At 47.1% G+C, this 16045-nt stretch overlaps 1 protein-coding gene across 2 annotated transcripts in view; it reads left to right on the top strand.

Annotated features, from left to right (window-relative positions):
- The window catches only part of SERPINC1 (serpin family C member 1), a 27598-nt gene continuing 11553 nt past the window's right edge, over positions 1 to 16045 (top strand). Inside the window, exons 1-9 of one of the 2 annotated variants that reach the window (XM_080647957.1) lie at positions 1 to 716; positions 5143 to 5224; positions 5312 to 5466; positions 7291 to 7660; positions 7958 to 8173; positions 8917 to 9054; positions 10355 to 10745; positions 11579 to 11643; positions 12553 to 14962. In XM_080647957.1, coding sequence (XP_080504083.1) covers positions 5165 to 5224; positions 5312 to 5466; positions 7291 to 7660; positions 7958 to 8173; positions 8917 to 9054; positions 10355 to 10745; positions 11579 to 11643; positions 12553 to 12729 — 1572 coding nt within the window. In that variant the 5' untranslated portion in view covers positions 1 to 716; positions 5143 to 5164 and the 3' untranslated portion in view covers positions 12730 to 14962. Of the gene's footprint in view, positions 839 to 5142; positions 5225 to 5311; positions 5467 to 7290; positions 7661 to 7957; positions 8174 to 8916; positions 9055 to 10354; positions 10746 to 11578; positions 11644 to 12552; positions 14963 to 16045 lie in introns of both variants that reach the window. The other variant, XM_080647958.1, reaches the window with a different exon arrangement.

Consider the following 16045-nt stretch of genomic DNA (forward strand, 5'->3'; position numbering starts at 1 on the left):
CCTGCGACGTGCTTTGAGAGGCTGCCCTGAAAGCTGCCCAGGTGGTAATGCAGGGTTTAGTGCGATAAACTTCATTTCCCCTTAATTAGTGTTCTAGCTGCCTGGTCCACTGGAACCCCGGTGCGGTGGAGGCGACTGGCGTGGGTGCCAGCTGTTCTGCCGAATTTCTGAGGAAGAGTTCAGCTGGGAGTTACTCAGTAACCACAGCAGGAGCCCTGCCCCTCTGTTTGTTCCCGCCAAGGTCCTTCTCCTGAGTCCAAAGAAAAGAACAGAACAGCCTGGATGTGAGGCCATGGCCAGGACCTGCTCAATTACCTGCTCATAGGACTTGCCACTGAGCCTGGAGGCAGGGCAAGGGGAAGAGGGATTTTTTTTTTTTTCTTGCTGACCCTAAAAAAAGGGGGGTGATTGAATGCTACATTCTTTCTTCTCCCTGGCTCCTCAGACAGACCCCGAACACAGCAACGCAGAGGGTTCCTATGTGCTCCTTCCATCCTTGTCTCCACTCAGAACAGAGACAAACTGGGCCACACAGAAGTGCGGGGTCCTCTTACAAAACTAACATTTACCTGAGAAAAGTCCGTAAGGCTGCCTCCACTTCCAGAAATGGCTACAAGTGTCCATGAAGAAGTTTGATTTAAATATGCAGTTATTAAAATATTTTACAGAATACTGATGACACGGCGTAGGTTTGGGTCATCAAAATCTAGACAGAGGTAAGGACTCTGCAGTGAGAAGGCTGCTGTGAACACCTCATTTGGAACGTGCATCGGAGACAAACGTTTTCTTACTAAGTTTGTTGAGGTGGCATTGGGTAATAGGGTCATATAGGTTTCAGGTAAGGATTTCTGCGTTACAGGTTTTGTATATTGCATCGTGTGCCCACATCAAGACAAAGGTTTTCTAACAAAATGTGGGTAACCAAAGAAAAAGGTGGCAGTGCCTGGGTTCGTTTCTGGGCCCTGGGTTTGGGGGAAATGTGGGCAAACTTGGTAGGGACTAGCCAGAGCAGAACCAGATGGTGACATGTAATCCGGCCCCAGGAGAACAATGGGACAGAGTTCTCACCTGGCCCGTGTCTCCACGGCTGTCTCGAAGGAGCATGAGACCCGGGAGACTGGCAGACAGGGTTTGAATCTCAGCTGCGTGGGTTGGGGCACGTTCTTAAGCCTGGTGAGCAGCGGTTTTCTCGTCTGTCAGTTGGGCATAGTAGGGGCTTCCTGACAAGAGGATGACAAAGCTAATGCCTATAAAACACTTAGCAAGGATCCTGATAGATGGTAAGTGGGATTTTAAGAAAACGTGTGTGAATTGGTTGCTTATCTGTTTCACTCACTAGAACATTTGCTACATGAGGGCAGCGACTATGGTGAATGTACCTTTCTATTCTTGGTGTCTAGAACAGTCCTTAACACAAAGGTGTTCCTTAAATGTTACCTTAATTAACCAAATCAGGTCAAATGGCACTTGGGTTGTCAGACAGTAGGTTCCCCGTTAACATTGTGTGCCACTCAGAAGCGAGTCATTAATGATGATAAAGGAAAATCACACAACAGCATTTCTGTAGTATTTGACAGTGTCAGCTGACTTCTGCATGACCACAGCCGTGGTCAGATTCCTGTGCAATTCATCCTCTAATGAGAGTCTTCTGGGAGGACAGCGATTTAGCAGCCAAGCTTGAGGATGAATAAATACTTCAAAGTCCTGAAGGCATCTAGCCTGAACGTGGGAGACTGAGCTTGGAGGGCTGTGGGCACATTTTAGCACATTTGCAGCAACATCCCACCTCCCAGAACTTAATTCTGTGGCCCCACTGAACTGTAGGGGAGGCTGGAAATAGAATTTAGCTGTTTCCCAGGAGGAAGTGTAACTGTATTAACGTGGTAACAATAGACCACTGGATGATCTGTAATCCTTCAAAATGCCTGGGAGGTGGTTACTCTGTCCCCATAGAGAGATTTAAAATCTCTGGCCCTCTGAGAGGCTGAGCTACACAACCAAGATCAGACAGCTAGTGATTACATGGCAAAGCCAGGGCTTCGATCAGGAGTCCTGGGATTTTCCCGTCACTTGGGGTATTAGAAAATTCCAGACAGAACCAGTCATTTCGGTGAGGCTGACTTGCTCATGATTTTATCTATGCTTAGCACATCTGTACAGGCCTTGGACTTGAATATTTTTGATACATTTGTTAACATACTGTGGTTATTCTTCAGAATTCAATCCTGTTCACTCTAAGTGTCTTCTTTGATCTTACCAGAATTTAATAAAAAGGAGTCTTGTTATATTATTTTTATTATTAAAAAGTACTTTATTCAATAATAAAGGTAATATAACAACAAAAATTTTTTAAATATTTTTTGTTGATTTCAGAGAGGAAGGGAGAGGGAGAGGGAGAGAGAAACATCAATGATGAGAGAGAATCACTGATCGGCTGCTTCCTGCACACCCCTCACTAGGGATTGAGCCCACAACCCAGGCATGTGCCCTTGACTGGGATCAAACCCAGGACCCTTCAGTACGCAGGCTGACGCTCTGTCCCCTGAGCCAAACCAGCTTGGGCACAACAAAATTTTTTATATATTATTTTATAGCATTCTGTGATAACTGGATTCTCTTTTTATTGATTTTGAGAGAGAGAGATACATCAACCTGAGAAACATTGATTGGTTGCCTCCCATATGCGCCCCTACCTGGGATCAAACCCGCAACCGTCTGGTGTAGGGGACTGATGCTCTAACCAACTGAGCCACCCGGCCAGGGGATAACTAGGTTCTTTTCTCTATATAAGTACAGTAGGTGTTTAAAATGGCGCCTATTATTATCATATTCAAAGATTTAAAGAACTTGACCTAAGCTAATGTAAAGATGGAATATCCTACACTACTAAACGTTTTTGCCAGCCCAGGCACACCTAAACACCTGTGTTCCACCTGCAGACACTGACCTGGGCGTCTCAGTCTCCTTTTCTCCTTTGTTTCCAAGATCAGACGGCTAGGGATTACACATCAGTTAAGACGCTTCCACTTCCTCTTTGGTGCTGCCCAGGAACTCCCCTGCCCCCAACCCTCTGTAGCAGGGGTCCTCAAACTTTTTAAACAGGGGGCCAGTTCACTGTCCCTCAGACCGTTGGAGGGCCGGACTATAGTTTAAAAAAAAAAACTATGAACAAATTCCTATGCGCACTGCAGCCCGGGACGAGTCGGCTGCTAAGCAGGACAGGCAGCAGCACCCGGCGGGCCGGATAAATGTCCTCGGCAGGCCACATGTGGCCCGCGGGCCGTAGTTTGAGGACGCCTGCTCTGTAGGATACAACATGATCTTCTTGCTCACAAAGTCAAGACCTTTTGAACTTCGACATGTTCAAAAACAGAAAGGAAGGTTCACAGCGACGTCTTACTCCCACCCCGTCTGTCCACCCCTCACCCTACCATTCCCCGCTTTGCCATATAAAAGGTAACAGCACCACTCAGTTATCTGAGGGTACACCGAGGACCCTTACCCTGTGACAGCGGCATAGTTTTCCAGTGTGCGATGTGCCTTGGCTTATCCAACTGGTCTCCTATTTGCTGTTACATTGGTAATCTCATTTATACCCACATAGATAGCTCTGTAGGAGTTTCCTGGAGTGGGATTTCCAGCTCAAAGGGTAAATTCATGTGTAACGTTGGTATTGCTAAATTTCCCTTCAAAGGGTTACATGGCACTCTGTACTCCCACTAGGGAGCCCTTTGCTACCACCCTTTATAAAAGATAACCTCCCCACCGGCCCCCATCACTGTCTAACCCCTGGCTCTGTTGTATTTTTATCCATGGCCTTTATTGAATACCTGTCTGATATGGAATGTATGTATTTAATATATACTGATTCTTTTTTTTTTTTTTTTAATTCTCACCCAAGGATATTTTTCCATTGATTTTCAGAGAGAGTGGAAGAGAGAGGGAAAGACAGAAATATCGATGTGAGAGAAATGAATCGATTGGTTGCCTCCTGCACGTGCCCTGACCACGGCCCAGGCCAGGGAGGAGCCTTCAACCGAGGTACGTGCCCTGGACTGGAATCGAACCCAGGACCCTGTGGTCCGCAGGCTGACGCTCTATCCACTGAGCCAAACCGGCCAAGGCGTATATACTGATTCTTTATATGATTGCTGCTTGTCTTCCCCGACCGGAGTCCCCAGCCTGAGGACAGGGCCCACTGGCACAGGTAGCACTCTTGTGTTCATAGGGTGTAAGATGCTGAACTTTTCAACTGTCTTTAACCTGGAGTGACAGGAGCCCCTAGGCATGCGGGGGTTAGGACAGTTCCTAGTAACTGTTCACGGGGGTCCTCAAGATGTGCAGGGTCTAAGTCAGCCAAGAGTTAGATACAGCTTCAGTCCAGACAGAGATTTTTGTCTAATGAGAGAACTCGCGAGTTCCTCTGACTGTACCAGCTTCCAGGAGTCCTCAGTCACAGACGGCGCATCTCGTGAGCTCTGCTTCAGCAATCCTAGGGATACTGTTTCAGGCTATTTAGGAAGAGAAAAATATAAACGGGCCCTTCATCTCCGTTGGTTTGAATTTATTTACTTTCCCCAATTACTAAACTAAGTAAAAACGACCGTACACACCAACCGTAATGTCGTTTGTTTGCTTTTAAAGTGTTTCAGCCGTTGTGTTTTTATCTGCCTCACACTCTGTCTCCCGAGTCCCCCGTAGGATTGTGTTCAGTACCTCCCAACCGGCTCAGCTACCTTAGGCACGTCCTTGTGTGCACCCGAGGCCCCTGCTCTGGTCCCCCTCCCGTCACTTCAGGGCTAAGGGGAAGGTTCCATCTGTGGGCCACAGGTGTAACCATGTGTGTCCTGGTCTGGATCATGGGTGTGTTGGTTTAGAAGCCGGAAGGTAGCACCTTGTTCCAGAATATTCCTCTTCTCTCTGCCCTGATGACATACTATGGACTCTCCCTCTCTCTCTCTTTCCCTAAAGAAACCTGAGAAAGAGAGGGTATCGCACTGAGCAGGTAGGAGGCTGGACGTTTAGCCTATCTTCTACTCCCAGTTTGGTTCACTGGGAAAAAAATCCTGCCAAGTTGTCCTCAGCCAGGCATTTTCGGGACCAAGTTTGAATTTGTGAACCTTGTTTTTCTGTTCTGTAAAGATGAAGAAGAGAGTGAGAACGTATGGATGAGAGAGGGGGGCCTTGCTTTCCCCGGACCGGACTGAACTTTAAAACTTCTCAAGTAAGTAAACAACCCTGGGCCCCACACTTTGCTTAACCCCGGTAGCTGGTCATCAGCCTCTGACCTCAGTCCTCCTCTCCTCACCAGCCCCTCCCCGCCCTCACCTCTGGAACCTCAGGTTTAGAGGAAAGAGCCAGTTTTCAGAGGGATTGCCTCAGCCACACTACCTCCACCTGCCTAGCCCGTGGAAGATTAGCGACCATGTTTTCCAGTGGGATAGGAACTGCGGCTGCTGGAAGAAGGTAAGAGGGGCAAGCTTGGCCTTTGCAGGCTTTCACGGGTTCCTGACCTCGGAAGGACCCTCAGGATGATCTCCACACCTTCGAGAAGACCAGGCCCTCTCTCAGGTGGTTACAGTCAAAGACAGCTTGTTTGCAGGACGTCATTCTAAGCGCCCTCCCTCCGCCCCCTCTTGGGGTAAGGCCTTTCCCTAAGCCACACCTTGGGTTCTTAGCCCAAGAAGCCAAGGGACCTCTTCTTTCCCTTGACGGTGCTGCGCCAGTCCCAGCCCTCACAGTGGTCCTGAGACCCTCCGAGGGGAACTCCGAGCCCGCCGTGCCTCTAAAATCCTGCGAGTTTAATCTGTGAGGATCTCCTAACTCCCTTTTGGTTCTGCCTTCTGTTTGGATGCCCCTCTCCGAGATTTCAGTGACCTTTGATGAAAGGGCCGCAGCCCTGTTCTCTCCTCCCTCCACACCACACACATTCTCTCCCTGATCTGGTTGCTGGAGGAAGCCAGACGTGAGGCTGTGGCTCAACCATCTGGATTTTCCTTTGTGTTTAACAGAGCTCCCTGGGCCCCCGCAGCCTCCACTTGTGTTTGCAAATGGCGTGGAGGGGCAAAATGGGGAACAGAAGCAACAAGATGGAAGATGAATGGCAAGATTCTATCTCTGCTTCCTCCCTCCTGCCCCCCCCTCCCATCCTTCCCTCAGCACCTCCACTCCTCTCCCATTCTGGGCCTCTGTTCTGCAAACAGCTACGGAGTTGGCCTCAGATCACACACAAGCAAGTACCCCTCAGCGGCCCCCAGCTTCCCACCAGCCCCCCACTTGCCCAGTAGACCTCCCCAACACATCTTTCCTGCCCTGCCAGCTGTCTTTTCTTAGAAGAACTGGTACCATATAGAGACTCCCTTTTCCAGACCCAGGGACTCAAGTCTGCCAGTGGAAGCCCTGTCCCAGCCAGTCTTATCGATAAAACATAAGAGAGTTCATCTCTGGGTTTGCTTACTTGGATGTCCCAATTCTAATTTGCCAATCTTGTGATCTGGTTTTTAAAAAAATTAGTCTCATCTACCTTTAGTGAACCCATGTTGGAAGCTATTAAGATTCCCAGGCAACAGACAATTATGAGGCCTGAACTAAGGTAATGAGAGAGCAAGGAGAAGAATTAATCGAATCTAGGTCTGACTAAATGAGGAGGTGGGAGGGAGGAATCAGGGTGACCCCCAGGTTTTGGGATTGGACCACAGGGTGTGCGAGGGTCCCATCTGCTGAGTTGGAGGACACAGAAGAAGCAGGGGTGTGGTTGCATTTCATTAAGGAGAATGCAGGGCATCCAAGTGGGGTTATCTAGCACACAATGGGGCTGGAGCTACGGATGTGGGAGTCTTTAGCACGTAGAGTGCCCTTGCCCACTCATTTCTTCTTATTATCCCTCATGTGTTAGTGAAGTCTCTCTGCTGTATCAGTGAAAATTTTTCCACTCCTTTTCCATCCAGGTTAAATTCCCAACACCGCTCTGTAATTGGCTCCCACTGCTACCCTCCCTCATCCTTGGGCACTAATGTTTCCTGCCTATTTTTCATCCCATCTCACCACTGGAAGCCCAGCATTCTTTGTTTCTAATAACCATCCGTTGCTTCAGTGGTTGATTCCAATTTCAACATGAACTATCCACTTGTAGGTAATCCAGGGCTGGACTTGCCCTGGGCCCTTGTATTTTACAAAGTCCAAGGTCCAACGGTGGTTTGGCATCCTATGCTTTACTGGGGCCCGTCTGTGATGGGCAGTGGGATCGGGGGTCATCAACCTAGCTTAACTCAGCTTTCTGTCCCCCTGTAGGAGGGTGTGTCTTCTCTCCTTGCTGCTCCTTGGCCTCTGGGGCTGTGTGACCTGCCACTGGAGCCCTGTGGAGGATATCTGCACAGCCAAGCCTCGGGACATCCCTGTGAATCCCATGTGCATTTACCGTACCCCAGAGAAGAAGGCCCCTGAGGAGGAGGGCTCAGACCAGAAGATCCCCGAGGCCACCAACCGGCGGGTCTGGGAACTGTCCAAGGCCAATTCCCGCTTTGCCACTGCCTTCTATCAGCATCTGGCAGACTCCAAGAATGACAATGACAACATTTTCCTGTCGCCCCTGAGTATCTCCACAGCTTTTGCTATGACCAAGCTGGGAGCCTGTGACAACACCCTTAAGGAGCTGATGGAGGTACAATCCAGGGCCCTTCTGTCCTGCTCCTTACTATGTGTCTTGGTCTAGAGCCCTTTGGAGGATGTAGGTGCTATCCCAGTCTCTCTGTGTTTCTTTTCCCTTTTATCCTTCCTACCTTTATTCTTCTTTCATCCATGCGTTCATTTAGAAAACAGGAGCTGAGCATTTATGCTGCTAGGCACTGTGCCTGAAGGAGCTCACACCTGAGGTGGCTCTTGGTCAGGGACCAACAGCACCGTGCTCACAACCCGTGGCAGCACCGGACCCACCACCGTTTTCTTTTGGCTTCTACAGGTTTTTAAGTTTGATACTATCTCTGAGAAAACATCGGACCAGATCCACTTCTTCTTTGCCAAACTGAACTGCCGACTCTATCGGAAAGCCAACAAATCCTCTGAGTTGGTATCAGCCAATCGCCTCTTTGGAGACAAATCCCTTACTTTCAATGAAACTTACCAGGACATCAGTGAGGTGGTTTATGGAGCCAAGCTCCAGCCCCTGGACTTCAAGGTGAGTTACGCATGTTATTCCTGACCTCAGAGTTCTTCTTCTTCACTAAGGGATTGAGATAGAGAAGCAGGATCCAAATTAACACTGCTATGCTAGTTAGAGGCAGGTGGAGGGGCACTGTGACTGTTAAGTCACAGCCCCTGGAACACTTACTCTTGCTTAAAACCTGAGAAGTCAATGGTGTCTATGGATTGTAGTGGAAGCTCTAAAAAAGTAGTACAAGTAATAAATTCTTCATTTCCTCTACCAAGTTCACATATATACCCAAAGCTATTCTGGAGATGCCAGTCCTACCAGAGACCTTATTTAATTAAATGTTTTAAAGTTACCATGGTCAAAATTGGCATGTGGTGCATGTTATGTTCTCCTCTTGGAGATTCACGAAGCACCAGAGGTATTAAGTGTCTGAGAAGTCCTGCGGTAAAGAAGTCTATTGACTTTAATTCAAGCAGCATCTCTTAGGCATTTTTGACGACATGAACATCCCTCCTGCCTCACCCCCCCAACTCCCTCATCACTCATTAGCTTCCCACAGATCATGTTTTGGAAACCTGAACTCTTGTGAGTTCATGGCACTGTACTAGATAGATATGTGAGGTTTCCCCAATCTGGGTTAGAGTGATGGCTTAACCACGTGGTGGGAAAGGACAGAGGGATGAAGGATAAAATAAAATGCTGCATGGGGAAATGGAGAAGATGGTTGAATAGCACAGGTGGGTAGGTTTGTTTCCTGTTCTCCTTAGGAAAATCCAGAGCCATCCAGAGTGACCATCAACCAGTGGATATCCAATAAGACCGAAGGACGTATCACTGATGTCATTCCCCCGGATGCTATTAACGAGCTCACTGTCCTGGTGCTGGTCAACACCATTTACTTCAAGGTAAATGACCTTGGTAAACTGACCTCTGACTTGCAGAGGCCCTGTGATTTGATTGTGCAGATGGCCTTATCTTTCTCAGAGTCAAAAATTCTGACGATTGTTCCAAATTAATTACATTTGGGGAGAAGGATGGGATGCGGGTGGTGGGATAAACAGCTTCCTGACACAGTCAGGATGGTCACCCGTTGAAGGTGGGTAGAATTGTGGCACATTTGCCCATCCTGGGTCGTGCTCCATATGCGTTCCCCCTCCTCCACAGGCGTTTAGCCCAGGGGTTTAGCCAGTCAACTGCTGTGGCCAACCACTTCGTTGCCTGGGGTTTCCTTCTCTCCAAGAGTGGAGTAGGTTGCATTTCCATAGGGTCTATTGCCCTTGACTATTTAGGGAACACTTTGCCATTAATTAGTCCTCCCGATCCTCCTAACATCACAAATGTGACCTTGGACTGCTCAGACAGGTTACTTAGTATAAATCCAGACTCTTTGATCTTGACTGCATGACCTTGGCCTTGCTACCTGCGACCTTTCTCTGTCCCAATTTCTGCATCTGTAAAATGCTGGTAATGAAATACCATAACTGCATTACTGAGGGGACTAAGTTGATGCATGTAAAATGCTTGGAGCAATGCCCTGCACACAATGAACGCCCTACAAATACTAGTGATCACCAGCTCCAAATGTTACAGAAGAAGGCCCACTGCTCAGAGTTAAGTTAAATGACTTGTCCCCAAATTAAAGAACCAGTAGATAACAGGGATGGTAATTACACTTCAAAGGAGTGTCTTGTATCTCCTCCCTTTGACTAAGAACTTGGCCAGGATGTACCCTCTGCCTGGCAGGGCTCCTGGATAACCCCCTGGGGTTATTGTGTGTGTGTGTGTGTGTGTGTGTGTGTGTGTGTGTGTGTGTGTGGCCTGTATTCACCCGGCAGAGCCCTGCATTTTGGATGATGGCCTTGGAGAAAGAGGCTGGTGGGAGAAAGCAAAAAAGCAATTCAATTTAAACTCAAGGAGAGACTTGTGAAGAGGCCAGTAGGTTTTTCTTGGTTTTAGTTTTTACTTTTCTTATTATAAAAGCAAATAGACAATCCACTGCTAAAAATCTGGGAAATACACAGAAAGTTCACAGAAAGAAAACACTCTGACATACTAGTCATCGTTCATCTTGTCACGCAGACCCCTCTAGTCATTTTTCCTAATAATTATACGTACAAGTGAACATAACAAAATGTGCATGTGCCCATGTCAGGATCCTCCTGGTCTTCTTGCTTTGTGATTCTTCCACCTGGGGTCTTCTTCCAGGGCCTATGGAAGTCGAAGTTCAGCCCTGAGAACACAAGGTCAGAACCTTTCAACAAGGCCGATGGGCAGTCGTGCTCGGCATCCATGATGTACCAGGAGGGCAAGTTCCGCTATCGGCGCGTGGCAGAAGGTACCCAGGTGCTCGAGTTGCCTTTCAAGGGCGATGACATCACCATGGTGCTCATCCTGCCCAAGCTTGAGAAGAGCCTGGCCAAGGTGGAGCAGGAGCTCACCCCAGAGGTGCTGCAGGAGTGGCTGGACGAGCTGGCGGAGACGATGCTGGTGGTCCACATGCCCCGCTTCCGCATCGAGGACAGCTTCAGTGTGAAGGAGAAGCTGCAGGACATGGGCCTGGTGGACCTGTTCAGCCCGGAGAAATCCAAGCTCCCGGGTTAGTGGAGAAAAAAGACTTTACGCCTTCCTCTGCCCCCAAGGGGATCTGACCAAAGGTGGAAGAATGGAAGGGAGAGTAGAAAAGAGCCACAGGTGGGACACCTGGGTCTAATCCAGTTCTACTGTGAACTCAGGGAACTCCCTTTTCCTCTCCAGGCCTCAGCTTTCTCTTCTGGAAAAGGGGGAGGTAGCTCTTGGTTCTCCTCGGGCCCAGCTGGCACGGGAACCCTTTGAGTCTGTCACTGATAGAGGAGATGAGACCAGGTAGAGAAGAACTTGAAAAGGCATCAAATTCAGAGCAGAGATAGATCTGATGAAGAGCTGGGGACATCTGGGTCCCACAACATGGGGGTAGCTGACATCTGGTAGCCCTTCACCTGCTATTCCAAAAGGCTCATGTGTTTCCCTCAAGGTCACTTGGACAGCCAAACCTTTCAGCTTACAATGTTAGGTAACTGGATTGACCTTTAATGGGCTATCTTTAAACTAGGTCTGAAAACCAATCCCTCTCTTAAAAATGTTGCCAGACTGGAAAGACATTCCTACCAGATAGAGTGAGTTTTTCTTTAAGAACAGAGCCCCTGCCCCTGCCACCTCCCCCCCACCCCCGCCCTTATCACACCAAGGACTGAAGCATGAGACTCAATTCACAGAACCAGGCTGAGAAGCCCTGCGTATGTTCTTACTGTTACCATACATGGTATTTTGAGGGTGTCATTAGGTGAGGGTCCAGAATGGCTTCCTATTTTCTAAAAAAGCCCCAAAGGGCCTCTTAATGAATCTGGATTCCCTTCTCCCATGTCACAGAGCCTTCTCTGGTCTTCCTTGTAGGTATTGTTGCTGGAGGCCGGGACGACCTCTTCGTCTCGGACGCATTCCATAAGGCATTTCTTGAGGTGAGTACACCTCCCTTTGCTCTCTCTTCTGCTTTTTTATTCCCATGCTGTTTTATTATTCATTCATCAATATCTCCTGTGATTTGTAACTTTGGAGTTCTTGTTTCACTGGCTGTCCTAGTATAGCTAGCAGATGCTTGAACTGCCCCCTCCTTGGAAGGCCAGCTACAACACAGCCCTGCCCTGAAGCCCTGGAGTCTCATTGTCCCAACCTCCCTTCCTGTGTCTCTCCTGAAGCAGGTGAAACAGGGACACAAACATCAAGGGAAAGGAGCCAGCAGAGGATTATCATGAAGAGGCACAGACAGTTTTAGTGATATTCTGGGTCCCCAAGTACCATTTTCCAAAGGCATCTCCCTCTAGACTGGTAGCGCTTCTGCTGATCAGCAAATTCAAATACCATTGTTTCAGTCTATTATTCCAAGAAAACTCATCTCCTCCAGCCAGAGGGTCCTCCTCTTTTCATAGGCCCTAGGTCCTGAGTGGTTGCTTGGGGTACTTACATCTGGGAGCCTGATGCTCCAAAAGTGAAACTATTTCAACGGTAGAGCTCTGATCTAGAGTCAAAATCTCTTTTAGCATCAAGTACAACATAATCCCCTTGAAATACCATGTACCATGTGCCAGCCAGGAATGTGATAACCTTGTCTCCATTCAGATTTCTGGTTCAGCAGTTATCTGAGGATCCGGCCAAAGGCTTGGATGAATCCAAATGCCTACATCAATATTCACTGGGTGGAAGAATGAGGAACAGTAGGGTTCCAGATGGAACCCCAGCTGACCCAAAGGCACTTTCCACTGGGTGGCAGATAGCGCTTGGAGGAATGGCTGTGTCTATGCGTGATGTCCCTGCATCCAAGGAACTGCAGAGCAGCTAATGCAGCAGTTTGTTTCCTGTTTGACCTGCAGGTGAATGAGGAAGGCAGTGAAGCAGCAGCTAGTACCGCCATCGTGATTGCTGGCCGTTCGTTGAATCCCAACAGGGTGATCTTCAAGGCCAACAGGCCCTTCCTGGTTCTTATAAGGGAAGTTGCTCTGAACACTATCATCTTCATGGGCAGAGTAGCCAACCCTTGTGTGAACTAGAGGGTTCCTAGTCCTTGCACCTCCTCCTATTTGGTTTGTGAACAGAGGTAAAAATAAATACAATTCCTCCCGTCTCACCAGTATGAATGGACATTGCCACCTGAAATGAAGACAAGGGAGTGAGAAACTGCTAGACCTGCTACTGGGCATTTGGTAAAACGATGATTTTACTTGCTACCAGTGAACACATCCGGGTAAAGAAAGTGAAGGATGTGTAACTGCATCATCCTGAAAAATGGCAGGCATCCCGGAAGGGCAGGGGGGCTTGATATCTCGGTATTCCCACCTTATAAAAAAAAATCCCCCAATTTAAAATGCATTAATCTCTATGTACAGAAAAACAGAGACTCAAATCTGAGTATTAAACCATTTAATTCTCAAACCACTCACATGCATAATGTTCTTTTACACAGTGTTAAAATAAAGAGGAAAATGTATTTTTATACAGATTTTCAAGTATACATTAATAGACTTTTCAGATTACTAACCAAGTTGCTAAGATTTCATTCACATTGTTCTTAAAGCTGTCCAACGAGAAAGCTTTTGCTAAGCTGCTTTAAATATGTTCATATAAACCCATCTCTTCACTCTTTCTCGGAATCTCCCGCCCCCAACCCCAGTCTCCGCCCACCCTCCTGCCCTCCCCCCTCCCCGACACAACAGGGCTCCTGGGCTCTAGGAGGCATGCAACCCCACCAAGAAAGACTGGCTTGTCATCAGGGGAAGGACAGAACCTACAGGAGGAGAGACTGAGCACACCTGTCAAATTAAGGGCGAGAACACCTTAAAAATGACACAAGTCAGACTCATATCTTACAGCCTTTGCATTTTCACTTGACTTTCTAATGAAAAAGAAAATCTCAGCCTCCCACAAAACAACCCAAAAGTTTCTGATAGTTTGGTAGCTGAGAAAATAACTTAATATTGGGTACTTTCACCAATGAAACTTCTAAAATCAGAGTAGGCATTTTGAACTTTTTCATTTTGGTTGTTTCATTTTCCCTTTGGCTGGGGGTGGGGGCAGCTTAAAAATGGATGTTATTATTTGTGTGTTTACATTAAGGAATTTGGTTAATTTCACAGGGTCTGGCAAAAGAGTTCTCCCTCCTCAACTCTCCTCCTGAAGTAATCTGGCTTTAGGGCTGGAAACAGCCACTCTCCTTAGGAATTAAAGTGCATTTTTTCAGTAAAAAGGGGTGTGGTTTACACTTAAGTGATAATGATTAAAAGAGGGTGGGGTGAGAGGAAATCCTATTCCTATATATCGGTATTTATAAGTAAGGTCATAATAAAAATCAATACTCTCTAAGGAAATAAGATGCGCAACCCAGCCCGGCACCCTCTGAAGTGCAAGGGCACCAGCCTGGCTCACTGACTTGTCTGAGGCATCTTGAAGCCACCTGGAGTAATCGCTGCAGATGAAAGACACAAACCACAAGGGTTAGTTTTTTCAAAGGGAAAAAACAGACTGGTAGGTTCTTATAGTTAAAAACGACCTCATTCCCGTTCAGGGATAACAGCATTTCAGAAACTGATTGTCTGTTTTAATATGAATCCTTGATTAGCAAGTTGTGAAAAAATGTTAGGTAAGTTTGTTGCTTAGAAATATTATGGTAGCCTTTAAAAACTCAGGCGGAGGGGGCATTGTAGGTGCTTGCTATCAATCAGTATCAGCCGAGGGGAATTGAAACTTCCCTGTAATCTCCTTATTTGATAGCTACCACTGACTATTTTCCTTTAAACCCTTTACTATTTCTTGGGGGACAATCCCAAGAGTTTTCCAAAGAGAACTAAGTGCTACATCATTAGCTGTATGCAGAAATGATGGGCTCAAAATGAGGGGGAATTGTCCTGGAGTCTGGCCTCTGAGTCCAGTGTGATCTGCTTTTCACAGTGACCAGTGGGAAGGCACAATGCCAGGGACAGTGGGTGGGGACAGTGTCACCCACCAGATAAGCACCATAGAGAACAGATTTCTTTCAGACCACGTCCATCTGACAGAAACCGAGTTTTGGCTACATGACTCTTCTGTCTTCTCTCCTTCTCTTCCAATGTACTTTTCCCTTTCCTCACATATGCTGAACTGCCCAAACTGAGAGTTCTGATTTTCAGATTTTTGAAAGGAAAGCCCTTGGTTCCTGACTGAACTGGCAGTGTTCTTCAAGGTCTGCCAGGAGATCACAAAAAAATGCAACGGGCTCAACCTGTGAACACAGACCACAGCAGATGAAAAGTGAGTGGCTGGGCAGAACACATTGCTTCTGCCTAGAGTTTGGGAATGTCTTACTTTTGTTGAGAGGAGGGGGATGGGGCAGGTGATGAAACTGTGGTCAGACTAGCCTCTGGTTAGCTGCTTCCAAAAGGACTTCTTAGAGGTTTCAAAGGAATCAGCAAGCTGACCCAGGAGGGCAGAAGAACTTGACAGAACTTCACAGTCCTGATAGGGAATGTTTCGTTTCTTGCTTAAAATATAGTACAAGTTCATATATATATATTTTTTTTACTATCACTTCCCCATCCTCTTCCACTCTCCCCACTCCCAATCCTAAAATCCAGTGCGGCATGATTTGCATAAAGTTCAACGTTTCACAGTACTCCACAATGCTCTTCAGGAGAACCCCATGGGTCACTCTCCCGATGCATACAAGTCCCAAAGGCTGCCGCTTTCCAATTCCACCCAGTATCAGGAAGCCTTCACACGTTTTCTAAGGCATAGGAGGCATTTTCTCTAAGCGACATTGCAGCATTTGCATGCTAAGCAAATAGCCAGGCCTTAATGTTACTGTAATGAAATTTCATAGCCTGATGCTAATTCAGTCCTCTGCACTAACCAGTCTTTCCTTTTTGACACACTTTTTCTTCTCAAATGCACCAGCTATTCGAAACTTAAATGATCAGTTATTTGTAGGCAAAATATGAACGAATTTCTATGGTGCCCAGAATTCTCTCAGGAGAGTCCATTAGGTTGAACCTGCTCTGAAACACAAATTTCTTTCATGAATTAGCAATCACTGGGTAGCTCCTTAGTTTGAACAGTGGCTCTCACTTTTTATGGGAAATCAAACAGTTCCCCCCTTCCATTACCACGTGTGAGGTTGCCATGGGCAGGTATCTTTACTACCTGGGGTGGAAAGAAGGAAAGATATGAAACCTCATTTGGGAATTACTGGATTAGGTCTTTGACATCCTGGAACAAAGATGCTAAAATGATTATTTCACATTTCTTATAAAATTCAGAAACATTTAAGCCTTAGCTAGTGCATTTCATTCACAAAGAAGGAAAAATGAAAGTCACACAGAAATCCTACATAGAAGA

This window comes from Plecotus auritus (assembly GCF_963455305.1).
Source record: "Plecotus auritus genome assembly, chromosome: 12".
Lineage (NCBI taxonomy): Eukaryota > Metazoa > Chordata > Mammalia > Chiroptera > Vespertilionidae > Plecotus > Plecotus auritus.